The sequence below is a fragment of the Chiloscyllium plagiosum genome, unplaced genomic scaffold, assembly GCF_037043375.1.
Source record: "Chiloscyllium plagiosum isolate Xiang-an unplaced genomic scaffold, Cpla_swu_hap1 HiC_scaffold_28, whole genome shotgun sequence".
In the NCBI taxonomy this organism is placed as follows: domain Eukaryota; kingdom Metazoa; phylum Chordata; class Chondrichthyes; order Orectolobiformes; family Hemiscylliidae; genus Chiloscyllium; species Chiloscyllium plagiosum.
In genome coordinates, this window is record NW_028270166.1 from 13,610,545 (window position 1) to 13,624,665 (window position 14,121).

A 14,121-nucleotide genomic window follows, 5' to 3' on the forward strand; every position below is an offset into this window, starting at 1 on the left:
GGCAGAATGACCTCCTGTTGTGCTGTAAGGATTCTACAGTTGTATGTTTTTAATCCTGTATGTTCCTACATTATGAATTAGGTATTGTTATATTGAAATTGCAGTCAGTTCTTACACATGAAATATCACCATAGGAGCAAATTTAATAGCATTTAATTTATCTAAATCAGGCACATATAAATGATCAGAATTTAAGTAACATTTTCTTCTGTCCTAAAAATTTTTTTATTATCTTTTGTCTTTCAATGTATTACATTAACAATTAATCTTATGTGGAAAGAATGGTCATCAAGTGAATCATGATGTCCTTTTGCTCTTCATCTGAATGTGTACATTGAATTTATTGCCTAAATTGTCTGTTCCTGAGTTTATCTTGACCCTTTTCAAGGTTAGGGGGATCTCTGTGACTGATTTTGCTGCTCTGGCTGTGTGTCCTTAAGTCTTTGTAGTTCAAATATCCAAGGAATGGACTGTAGATTTAATCTGTCAGAGGGGGACACCCTTGAGCCTATGTAGCAATTTTCCCATTATTAAATTGATCTATGGAAGAACATATCTAACTTGAGAATTTATTTTCAAAATAGATCCATGGGAGTCCTATTACGTAAAGCAATTCAAGACAAAGTGTGGGTTTCTAGCAGAGGTTGTTGCCTCAGTGTCTCAGATAACATTAGCTCATACAACTCCCCAGTGCTGCAGAATGTATAGAAAAGCTCAAGTCAAACAGTCTGCATGTTTCTTTCACTGACATAGGAACAGACTTGCTCCCCAGCTCCTGCACCGTGCTTTTACAACACGTTGCACATTGAAGGGTAAGAGGCCTGAAACAACTTGTAGGCTAATATTTTTACCTATCTTGCAGAGAAAAACTATGGCTCTATTGACACTCCTCTCTAAAGTGCCCTGCTGAGATCGGTAAACTAAAGCTTCAACTAACATCTGAATGGATCCAATAGGCAAAACTTCAGAATTCATAAATTTTATAAGCTTACACTACCATGGTCTTTCAATATAATATTAGCAACAAGTGAATATTCCCTTCGACAATTCTATGTTCTTTCAATCTTGACCTCTTATGTGTCTCCCATTTCCTTTGTTCCACTATTGGGCACCATGCCACTTGAGTCAGAAGTTACATGACACCAGGTTATAGTCCAACAGATTTATTTGAAATCACAAGCTTTCATCACATGATGAAGAAGTAATGCTCCGAAAACTTGTGATTTTAAATAAACCTGTCGAACTATAACCTGGTATTGTGTGACTGCTGACTTTCTCCACCCAGTCCGTCACTGGCACCATCACATAATGACTTAGACGTTGCTATTGTAATGTGGGAAACATGAGAGACTATATGCAGAGAGCAAGATCCTGCAAATGGACTATGAATAATTACCAGAAAATTTGTTGTTGTAATATTGATTGAGCAGTAACTATTGAAGAGGATGTCAAGAATAATACCACTATTCTTCTTCAAGATTGTGTCAAAGTATCTTTTACACACACTTGAACAGGCAGATGGGACAGAGAGGCACAATGTTTTGGATGAGAAATTAGGCCATAAGATCATAACATATAGGAGCAGAATTAGGCTGTTCAGCGCATCAAGCTTCTCTGTTTCTCAGTTCCATCCTCCTGCCTTCTCCGCACAAACCTTGATTCCCTTAATAATCGGTAACTTCTCTGCTGCATCTTAAATATGCTCTTTAACCTGGCCTCTATAGCCAAGCCATTAAATAAGTAGTGCACACTCCCTCAGGACTGCATTGGAATGTGTTATGGAAAAAACCAAATCCCCTTCAGATAGATCAAGAAGATAGCCTAGAGCTTAACCATTTCTTATTTAAAGGCAAGTGTAAGGTACTGTGTTCCAGATGTAATTTAATTGGTTACGTTACTCTGACTGAAGCAAAACACACTTTATTCTTACCCTTCAGTTAAAATACAAACAAAAGAAAATGGAATTGGTATAACTTTAACCCTAATGGAAAACTTAACAGAATAATAGATTATTTAACTTCTGAACAGCAACATTTCCAAGATAGTAACATCCCATAAACACAGATTGTCTCACTTACGAAGTTTCTCCAGTACAGGAGAAAAGAACAGCAGGAGAAAACTCTTGTAGAGAGAGAGAGAGAGAGATGGCAGCTTCCACACCCCACTTCAAAATCCCAACAAACATGAAAGCTAACCTAAAGCCCTGGTTCTATGGGAGTCTGACTCCATCCATTCATGCTGTTTCTATTGTTCCAACCATTAAAAAAAACCAAGGCATCACAAGCTGTTTACTTTATTAACTTGGAGGAGACAGCTCAGTATCTATGGCTCAAAACTTCTCTTCAAAAAAAACTAGGACGAAATGCATGTCAAATAAAGTTATAGTATTGTCACAAATGTCAGCCTTGCTTTTGTGCTCAGTCCTGGAATGGGTCTCAGACACTTGTGACTTTGAATAAAGAGTGCAACCAAGGAAGCCACGGCTGCTATTCCATAATTAGTGGTGAGATGAGATTTATTGCCTATTGGACAAGCAAGATAATATGATTGACAGTTTAGTGTAATCCCTGGTGAATTGTGCCTTAACTAAACAATACTGCTGATCTCTTCAAACTTACAGAGTATATAACACTTCAGGGTTCAACAGGAGTCTTGTCAATTTAAGGAAACTAATACTGAGATTCTCCCATATTCTTGCTAAGTGTGGGGCAAGTGTGTTACTTGACAGCTAACACTTCACCCTCACTCTTAAGATAACACTCATCTGATGGCCCATCTATACCAGCTCATTGACAGGCAAATGAGGGGGGAGTCTGACTATCGCAGTCCTCAACTCTGGTGACATGGGTCTCCAGATCCTGCTGGTCAATCTGAGGCAACAATTTCTGGTCATTAATGTCCTTCAGGCAATCCAGTCTTCTCATGGGATGAAGGTCGCAGGGAGAGAGACATTCGAAAGAAGCACCGAGGCCACCATTTTATCTCCCATCATGTTTCCAAATGCCCCATGTTGCTGCAATTTGAGTCTTCTCGCCCAGCACTTAATTGATGAGGGGGCAGGAAGGGGGCAATGCCCTGTTCAGGGCCAATTTTCCTAATATTTTCCTTTCTTTCTGCCTTCTGGAAAGGTGAGGGATCACACCCTAAATAGCAAAAAGTCAAATGTTTCCAGAAAGGTGGGACTTGGTCATCTGCCCTTCAGTGGTCATGACATTCACCAAAAAGTAAATGAGTAGAATTAACTCTGCTCCATGTTATGAACCTAAATAAACAATGTCTCTGTCACATTTCCTTCTAACAACACAACCATTTGCTTTGTATGCAGTGTTGTGGAAAATCAAATGATCAAGGCACAGAGAGCACAATGAATAATTTACCTCAAGGACTGAACAACTTGGGCAGTAAGGTAAGTGTAATAATTTAAGAAAAGTTTGAAATAAGATTTAAAAAATTTTGACATAAGGTATGAAGATATAGACTACCATCCACATTCAAAGTAGTCCTATATAACAAAAACAGCAATTGCTGCAAAAGCTCAGCAGATCTGGCAGCATCTGTGGAGAGAAAACAGAATTAACATTTTGGGTCATAGAGTTATAGAGTACAGAAATAGAGCTTTCCCTCCTCGCAGTTCATGCCAAACATAATCCCAAAGTAAACTAGACCCACCAGCCTGCTCTTGGCCCATGTCACTCCAAACCGTTCCTATTCATGTATTTATCCAAATGTCTTTTAAACATAATAATTGAACCCGCATCCATCACTTCCTCAGGAAGTTCCTCATTATTTTATAAGGTCGCCTCTCAACCTCCTACGCTCCAGTGAAAAAAGTTCCAGCATATCCAGCCTTTCTTTATAACTCAAACTTTCCATACCTGGCAACATCCTGGTAAATCTGTTCTGAACACTCTTCTGCTTAATAATATCCTTCTATAACTGGGCGACCAGAACTGGACACAGTACTCCAGAAATGGCCTCACTAATGTCCTAGATTAGATTAGATTACAGTGTGGAAACAGGCCCTTCGGCCCAACAAGTCCACACCGACCCGCCGAAGCGAAACCCACCCATACCCCTACATTTACCCCTTACCTAACACTACGGGCAATTTAGCATGGCCAATTCACCTGACCTGCACATCTTTGTGACTGTGGGAGGAAACCGGAGCACCCGGAGGAAACCCACGCATACACGGGGAGAACGTGCAAACTCCACACAGTCAGTCGCCTGAGGCGGGAATTGAACCCGGGTCTCTGGCGCTGTGAGGCAGCAGTGCTAACCACTGTGCCACCGTGCCGCCCACAAGTCCTGTACAATCTCAACATGACTTCCCAACTCCGATACTCAAAAGGGCTGTGAGTGACCCTTCCTCAGAACTGCCCTGTATAAAACTGATGTGAGAATTGAACCCACCTTGTTGGCATCACTCACCAGCCAATTGAGTTAACTGACCCCTAAGAACAAGACGTTACCATGAAGGATCCTCCTTCTCAACTTCACCCCTTGCTTCAGGTGTGGTGACCCTTAGGTTAACCCCACCAGCAGTTGTCTTGCTCTGTCTCTATTGGGAGTGAAGCCCCATAGTCATCTGGGGCTATGGCTATTATAGTGTATAAAGTTGCCATGGTTCCAGAGAGCTGCTTTCCTCATTAAAGAGAGGACCGGTAGTGAATTTAACCTGAACACCACCATACCTCAGCTGAGGGAGAAGTTTGTGAAGGTGGGACAATAACAGTAACCTTATGCTACTGTAGGAATCGAACCCACGCTCTTGGTATCAGCTGGAGCCTCAGGCCAGTCATCTAGCCAACTGAGCTAACTGACCCCTTCAGCTCTCTAGATACAGAGATCCAATAATGCACCTATCGTCTTGTCTCCCCGTGTGCATTGAGAAGGCAGATGGAGGATCATCAACCTGAAATGTTAGCTCATGCTCTCTCTGCAGATGCTGCCTGACCTGCTGAGTGTTTCCAACATTTTCCCTTTCTCTTTGGGCAAATTTTAACGCCCTCAAGTTTGAAGGACACCCTTCAATATAGTGGGAAAAATCAGATGGATGGAATTATTTTAAGAATTGGTGCAAAGTACTGTAAAATTGGGATGGGATAAAAACAGAATAATATTTGAAAAAAAAAGAGAGAGAAAAGCCTTCCTGAATTTCTATATCTGCAGGTGGAGATGGTGTTCTGGCTGCTGTCCATGCTAGCAACCCGTGACAAGGAGGATATGTCAAGGACGTTGCTCGCCATGTCCAGCTCCCAGGACAGCTGTGTTGCCATGCGCAAGTCTGGTTGCCTGCCGCTGCTCATTCAGCTCCTGCACGACAGTGAGAGGGACTCAGGACCGAGCAGGAACTCCAGCAACAGCAAGGAGGCCCGAGCCCGTGCCAGTGCGGCACTGCACAACATCATATACTCCCAGCCCGATGAAGGGCAGGCCAAGAGAGAAATGCGTGTCCTGCATGTGCTGGAACAAGTGCGCTTGTACTGCGAAACTTGCTGGGAATGGTTGGACACAAACAGACAAAACAATGGAGTTGAATCTAACAACCGTAAGTGACACTTCATGGATATTACAATTGACCTTTTGGCCCCTGGGCTAGTTTAGACCCTGTGTGTTATTCATTGATTTCAGCTGGAAATTTTATTTGTGTTTCTTTTTGGTTGGTCTCAGGAGAATTTTAGTTCCTCCACAGCAATACTTCCCAGAGAAGCAGGAACATAATCAAAGACCCCTCCCACCCAATTATAATCTCTTCCACCCGCTTCCAGGACACATAAAAGCTTGTATACATGCACAAACAGATTCAGGAACAGCTTCTTCCCCACTGTTTTCAGACTTATGATCAGACTGCTCATATATTAGAGTTGATCTTTCTCTGCAGCTCCTCTATAGCTTTATTCTGCATTCTGTTCTATTACCCTACGTACTTATGTAAGGTATGATCTGTCTCGATAGCACACAAATCAATACTTTTCACTGTATCTCGATACACATGACAATAATAAATCAAAACAAACTCTCACTTACTGATTGGCCTCATGCTTGAAGTGAGGCGAATTATGCTGGATGTAAGTTATACATTGTAAAGGTGTAAGCTTGCACCACACTGACCTAGGGGTGGAAGGAATTTTTCAGAGTTGTATTAAGTTATACCAATAAGAAGATTCCAGCTTTTATGGAATTCAAAGCACAGAAGCAGATGATCTTATCTGTCTTCTTTTGTTTCCTGGAAGCAAAAATTATGTTTGTTACGGAGTATGGCCTGTAGCAAGAACTCAGGCATGGAGTTGTTTAATGCAGAAAGGCTTTTGTGCTACAGCTATCACACCTGGGGTTCTGAGTGACTTGGAGACTGTCCAGCATTGACCATCCACCAATGGCATATTGGAAGGATTTGGAGTTGACACTCAACCTGTTTGGTCATGATAGTGTACCTAATTCTGATCAATGCCAGTGCTTAAGCTTGACATAAGTCTCCTCCAAGCCTACTTCCTTTAGCCCTACCAGCATAAAGTTGTCTGCCTTTTTCCCTCCTCCAGCTTCCTGTCAATGTTATCTATGCTGCTTGCTGAAGGTCCACAGTCTGTTACAATCTAGCCCATCTCAATAATCACTTGGCTGAGCTAAGGATTAACTATTGTCAAAAAGTGTGCTGCTTGAAAAGCACAGCCAGTCAGACAGCATCCGAGGAGCAGGAGAGTTGACGTTTCGAGCATAAGCTCTTCAACAGGATGAAGAGGTTATGCTTGAAACATTGACTCTCCTGCTGCTCAGATCCTGCCTGAGTGGCTGTCCTTTTCCAGCTCCACACTTTTTGACTCTGGTCTCCAGCATCTGCAGTCCTCACTTTCTCCTAATTAATTATTGCCACTCGAAGGATGAATAAGTTTAAAAAAAAGGAGATAAAAGAGATAGTTAGGGACAGAAGCTGTAACTGGCCATTGTTAAATGTTGAACCTAATTGCCTCTGCTCTTCTTTCCCCTTGCAGTGCCACTGCCTATTGAGCCCCAGATTTGCCAAGCAATGTGTGCGATAATGAAGCTGTCCTTCGATGAAGAATACCGACGTGCCATGAATGAACTTGGCAAGTTGTAACCATTGTTCATAAATGTTATTTGGGCTTTCTTTTTACGTTCCCATTAATTCTCAGTTTTAGCTAGTTGTAACGAATTAGAGATTGGATTTTCTGGAGTATTTCAAAGAACAAACACTTAAGAAGGGAAGATGAGATGTAAAAGACCTGAATTTACAGCTATGCAAATTGGAGGCTCAGTCATCCGTATCCCTATTAAGAAGTCCACAGAACAGCACAATATACTGGGCTAGAGTCTTGTCAATAGACCAGAGTTCTACAAACCAGAACCATGTTATTAGTGGCAATTACAAATTGTAGTTACATTATGCCTTAATATAGCAGAAAATGGCAGAGTGCTTCATGTAAGGTGTTGTGAGGAGTGATGGACACTCAGAAAGAAATTGAGAAGACAATGTAAGCAATGTAGGTTTTGAGAAGGTCATAAGAAATGCAGTGAGGTAGAAGGAACAGGATGAGAATTTTGGATTCGACTAGTATGGTGATCACAAGCCATGTGGTGGTTGTAGTGGAGCAGTAGAAGGATTACATAGGAAGTGGAGAACAAATAGCTAAACAGGCTTTGCTATAACAATATGATTGACATTGGATTTACTCAACTGAAATGGAAGCTCACATGTTATATACTTTTCTGTTCAACTTCAGAGGGACAGTTTAGGACATAAATATAAATCTTCAACAGCTTTATCATGAGAGAAATCATATATTTAATAACAAAAAAACAGAATCAACATAGTTATAGGTTTGATTTGAAACACAAATAATCACTCAAATTTGCCAGCCAGCAAAAGTGTCTTTTCAATTCAGCGACTAAATCTGGTACTTTGTCGGGTCATGGCTTACAGAATGAGGCCATTGGACTGTTATACTACTGCTGGCTCTGAGAAAGACCAGTCATGCTTAGTTTTACATTTCCACTTCTTGTTCTTAGTTTCTTATGTTCCTCATCCTCAAGTACCCATATAGCTCTCTATAAAGATTTATTTATTCAATCAGCTTCCACCACACATCCCTGGAGACAAAATGTTTTATCATAAGAGGAAAACCAACATTACTGATTTTATTCTTGAGAAGTACCGTCAATGTTCGTAAAACATAAAGGCCTGTAAGTGTAAGTATATCTTGGAATCAGAAACTTACTGGTTCTGCACATCTAATTAAAGAGTGTTTCAGCAGTGAATCATCAATCAGGATTATTCTGCTGCTTTTTAATGGATTTTGGATGTGAATCCTTTGAAATAATTGCTTCTGGAGTGTAATTGGGAGTCTTCTAGATTTCAATGTCAAATTTTAATTCATCTGGGAAAATTAACAAACAGTGAAATTCGCAACTGATCTTGGAGGAACTGTTGGGCGAAGTTCACAGATAAAATGAGCTGTCAGAGGAAGAGGTGGAGGCTGGTACAATTGCAACATTTAAGAGGCATTTGGATGGGTATATGAATAGGAAGGGTTTGGAGGGATATGGGCCGGGTGCTGGCAGATGGGATTAGATTGGGTTGGGATATCTGGTCGACGTGGTCAGGTTGGACCGAAGGGTCTGTTTCCATGCTGTACATCTCTATGACTCCATTACAAACAAATTTGTTATGTCAAGAAGAATTGATGAAGAAATTTGAATCCTTAGTTAACATTTGGAGACTTGAATGCAAATTTCAATTCCAATTCATTTGATTGTATTCATTGCCACTGATGTCTCAGGCTGTAGAATAGAATCATTCCTACTTTGAAAAGTTATAATTCCAGCAGGGCATGGAATAATTTCATCTGCTGGAATATAACTAACTCTGCGAGACATCACTTGTTACACCTCTACACTTGGTAATATGTGCCCCCTGCCAGGTTTGTTTTGGGTGGAATGGCTTATAACCAGTTACCGCAATCTCATCCCCAAATAGAGGCTGGACAGTTGCCAAGGTGGTAAGTAAATGATTAAGGGTCAGTTGATCCAAATGTCATGTTGCCCATACAAAATGTAGCCGGGTAGGAATTGGCAATCCGTTTTCCTTTTTCAAGATACAGTATTTGAAACAGCAGGAAGGCAGAGGGCATTACCATTATTGGAGTGTGCCCTTTGCCCAAAAGGGGCATTCCATGAGACCATCACACCCTTCTTCCCTCTGGCCCGCACATGCATGAAACCCAGAACCCCATCACACTTGCTCTGTTCGCTGAGGTGCTGAAAGATGCCCCCTACTGCCAGAAGTTCCAGAACTCATGGAATTTGGAATCCATGGGGTCTTCTTCCTGGACCTACCTGGAATCTCTGGGAGCATCTACTACCGAGCGCTGGTGTTGACTGGATTGTCGGAGTTCTTGACTACTTCGATTGACCAGCATTTCCCAAAAACGGGACCTTCTCCCAGGCAGGTGTGTAAGTCCCACTAAGAACTTGGGAAATGCACCAGTCACACTTTTGGCTGAGGAACCGTATTCTGAATGGCCAGTGTGTGCCCCTGAACCCCCACCCATCATGTTCAGCCCTCTCACCTTTTCTCGGTTCTGATGAGAAGTGATTGACCCGAAAAATTCACTCAACTTCTCATACCCTCTCCATGTATGTTATGGTGGCTCAGTGGTTAGCTCTGCTGCCTAACAATGCTAGAAACCCAGGTTTGATTCCAGCTTCAGGTCTGTATGGAATTTGTATGTCCTCCCTGTCTGCATGGGTTTCCACCAGGTGCTCTGGTTTCCTCACACAGCCCAAAGATGTGCAGCCTAAGTGGATTGGATGGGTAGTGTCTCAGGATGTGCAAGCTAGGTCGATTAGCCATGGGAAATGTAGAGTTACGGGGATAGGGTAAAGGGGCTGGGATTGGGTGGGATGCTGTTCGGAGGGTTGGTGCTGACATAATGAGCTGAATGGCTTGTTTCCGCGTTGTAGGGATTCTATGTTGCGTGACCTGCTTGGCATTTGAAGCATTTTCTATTTTGATTTTTAAGATGTTTGGAGGGGCTCACAGCATTTATTCTCTTCCCACTTTCAATGCAGGAGGTTTGCAGGCAGTTGCTGAGCTGCTTCAGGTTGATTGTGACATGTATGGCCCGACCAATGATCCCCTGAATTCAGCCCTGCGCCGTTACGCAGGCATGGCGTTAACTAACCTCACCTTCGGAGACGTCGTCAACAAAGTGAGTAACCATACTTCACTCATGTTTCACAAAAAACTGGTCAAGAGAAAAACAAAATGATCCATAGGATAGCCTTTGTTCTTGGCAAAAGAACACTTACTAAGGATCATGGGTGGACAGTTAACATGTAGCCTGAAGAAGGATTCCAGGACTCAAAATATTAACTCTGTTTCTCTCTCCACAGATTCTGCCAGACTTGCTGAGTTTCTCCAGCAATTTGTTTTTGCATGTTGAAAAGTTAGTATGTTGGGTTCATCCAACCCTGTGTTTATGGCTGTAGATATTATCCTCATAATCCTTCTGGTTCTGTGTCACAATGTTTATGTAGAAGTTCAATATTGGAGGCATGTATTGTGACTACATAGTCGGGGACAACTTTCAACAACTTAGATGGCATGGTAGAGGTGTACAGCACAGAAAGAGACCATGTTGGTCATCCAATTTGTATCACTCTTGCAAAGAGCAAACCACAAATTTATGTTCTTTCTCCCTGTCCATGCACCTTTTTTCTCTTTCTAGTCTTTGTCTAGTTTCATTTTCAAGGACCCAATTGATAGTGTAGCCAACATACTATCAGGCATGCCAAATCCCAGCTGCTTGGATATTTAAAAAAAAGATCTCTTTCATGTTCCTGCTGGTCCTTTATTGATTCAGCTTAAATCCCCAAGAAGTGTTTTGTATTCATTTTAACATTGCACTAATCAGCTTGCATCATCTTTGTCTGTACTTCTTACTAAATGGAATCACCTTGTTCCTATTTTTAAAACAATTTTTCTTTTCCTGGGATGTGGGCATCATTAGCTAGTCCAGTATTTATTGCCCATCCTGAATTCAAAAATTTATAGAAAATCGGTGCAGGAGTAGGCCATTCGGTCCTTCGAGCCTGCACTACCATTCCATATGATCCTGATTGATCATGCAATTTTGGTATCCCATTCCTGCTTTCTCTCCATACTCGATTCCTTTAGCCACAAGGGCCATTTCCAGCTCCCCCTTGAATATATCTAATGACTGGTCCAACAGCGTTCCGTGAGAAGGAATTTCACAAGTTCACAACTTTCTGAGTGAAGAAATTCTTCCTCATCTCAGGCCTATTGGCTTACCCCTTATTCTTAGACTGGGACCCCTAGTTCTGGACTTTCCCTACAGAAGATGTTAGTGATCAACCTTCTTGACCTGTTGCAGTTGTTGGGGTAAAGGACACCCACAATTTTGTGTTAGGAAGGGAGTTCCACGATTATGGCCCTGTGACAGTGAAGGAACAGTGACATAATTCCAAGGATGGTGTGTAACTTGGATGGGACCTGTGGTGGTGGTATTCCAAGCTACCATTGTCCTTCTAGATGGTGGACCTTGTGGGTTTGGAAGGTGCTAGTGGAAGAATCTTGGTGAGTTACTTCATTGCATCTTGTAAATGTTACACATTGCTGCTTCTGTGCATCAGTGCCAAAGGGAGTGAATGTTAGAAATGGTGGATGTGGTGCCAATCATTTGGGCCACTTTGTACCAGATGGTGTCAAACGTCTTTAGTGTGTTGGAGCTGCAGTTATCCAGGCAAGTGGGGAGTATTCCATCACACTCTTGACTTGTGCCTTATAGATGATGGATAGGCTTTTGACTGAGTTGGTCACTTCAGAATTCCTAGCCTTTTACCTGCTCTTGAATGACAGTATTTAAATTGCCAGTCCAGTTCAGTTTATGGTCAATGGTAACATTGTGGGGGATTCAGTGATGTTAATGTTATTGAATGTTAAGGGACAATGATTAGATTCTGTGTTGTCTGGTGCTTGTGTTTTGCAAACGTTAATTGTCTCTTATCAACCCAAACCTCAGTCTTGGTTCAAAAACACATGACTGTTCAGTATCTGAGCAGACATGAATGCTATTGAACATTGTGCAATCATCAGTGAACATTTCCACTTCAGATTTGATGACAGAAGGAAGGTCATTGACGAAGCAGCTAAAGGGGTTGGGCTAAGATACAATAACAATGAGGAACCTCACCTCACCTGCCATGTGTTCACCATTCCAGCAACCTGTCTATATCCTCTTGAAATATAATACTATCATCCTTCATGTTAACAGCCTTAACCCCTGACAAGAACAAATCATTAATGTATGATTGATAGTTACACTGGTGACAAATTGCTTCCACTTTGTAAAAGATACAAATTTGGTGCATATTGCCTAACCTCTCCTGTTAAGCTATATATAAGTATTTGTAATATTCCATCTGTGAATTTAGAAAGTTCACAGTTACTGAAAATCAATACAATAACATAATTTATATATAACTATTGAATTTCAGAAATTAATATGTGATGGGGGAAAGTGTAGAGGGAAAGTTATCATTTACTTAGTGTTGTCCAGTGGGAGTTCCCAATATACTCAGTCTCTCAGTTAATTTTTACCTAATTACAATGTTCACACTAAGACATGATTAATATAAAAGGAAGTGTTAATGAGAAGCTGCTGTGAACAGACATAAAGTCAATTTCATTGATACAATTTATTTTTAGATTTATTTGGTTGTTAGTTGATGAAAAGTAGATGAAATTCACTTACAATTTGTCAACATATGTTAATCAATCTTTTAAGTTTATTAATTGATGTCTGTGCACTGTAAATAATTGATAACTTAATCTGTGACTCATCCATTAAGAAACCCAATCTTCTAGTCGAAGGACACCCTTCTCTGAAAGGTACTGATAGGTCACTAGCAACAAACTGGTCAAGGGCAATGGATGTCCCTGACAGGAGTGACTGCTCTATTTATCCATGAATCCCTTGTCCCTTCCTCTCAACTTATCTTGTGAAGCTGATACTTGTTAAGATATTGTTCCTTGGATTTTGGCACCACCCAGAACTTCAGAATGGTCATTCCTCATGTGAATACATGTAGTATGTTTTGAGAGGTTATTAAGCCTTAGGCAATATCACAGCTGTTGAAGTTTTCAACAATTGATATCATCAGAATGGAAATCCTGGCTGCATATCCTCTCTCACTTCCAAGATCAGGGTATGGACTCCAGTCATAATGCCCTGAATCTTGGCTCAGCTCAGCTAAGTCAGCCCACCTAATTCTTATGACAAAGCCAATCCAATTATAAGTAGGCCAAATTAAGATGTTTCTGTGGTGAATCATTTTTTTCAGCTTCTCTTCAGAACCACCATACCCCATAAGCCAACTGATCACAGGTGTGAAACCTTGTGTTGATCAGAAATATCTAGAGGGGAGAGAATTAAATTGTTCAGTAATTGAAATGTGCTTAGTTGTTCAGCTTTCTGCACTTGTTTTCTTCTTACAGGCTACCCTGTGCTCCAGAAAAGGCTGCATGCAAAGTATTGTGGCCCAGTTAGAGTCTGAAAGTGAAGACATCCATCAGGTTGGTGAATTATAAAGCATTTCGTTCAGATATTTTGTGTTGTGCTACATTTCACATTCAGTGTGTCAGTATACCTTTATGAGACATGCTTATGATATCATCACTGTATCATAGCATGTGACCAAAACGTATAAAGATTTCATACATCATCTTACCTTGAATCACATGAAGCCTAGCATTCTAATGGAAGTACATTGTTCTGTGCAATCTATTGGCTTAATGTTTAGCCAGAGACTTATATGGCTGGAGAATGTAATGATTTTATATAATGCTTAGCTGTATTAACTGTAAATAATGGTTGGATTCTTCAATACCATGATATCAATGTCCAAATTCATATATTCTGGAGCGTGCCAAAAGTGTTGCTGCATTGGGTAAAACAGTCTTTTTGAGTCAAACTCACACTATGGCAGCAGCAGTGATCATCTATAAGAGACTCCAGTAATCTTGCTGGTAGATACTTAGAAAACTAATTGAAGAACATTTTGATGATTATGATTGTGTAC

The 14,121-nt window shown here is 41.0% G+C and overlaps 1 protein-coding gene across 2 annotated transcripts in view; it reads left to right on the plus strand.

The window, feature by feature from the left end:
- The window catches only part of apc2 (APC regulator of WNT signaling pathway 2), a 209,140-nt gene that overhangs the window by 171,126 nt on the left and 23,893 nt on the right, over positions 1-14,121 (plus strand). For both annotated transcript variants that reach the window (XM_043721336.2, XM_043721338.2), the window contains 5 exons: positions 3,326-3,406; positions 5,173-5,551; positions 6,993-7,088; positions 10,090-10,229; positions 13,538-13,615. In XM_043721336.2, coding sequence (XP_043577271.2) covers positions 3,326-3,406; positions 5,173-5,551; positions 6,993-7,088; positions 10,090-10,229; positions 13,538-13,615 — 774 coding nt within the window. The remainder of the gene's footprint in view (positions 1-3,325; positions 3,407-5,172; positions 5,552-6,992; positions 7,089-10,089; positions 10,230-13,537; positions 13,616-14,121) is intronic.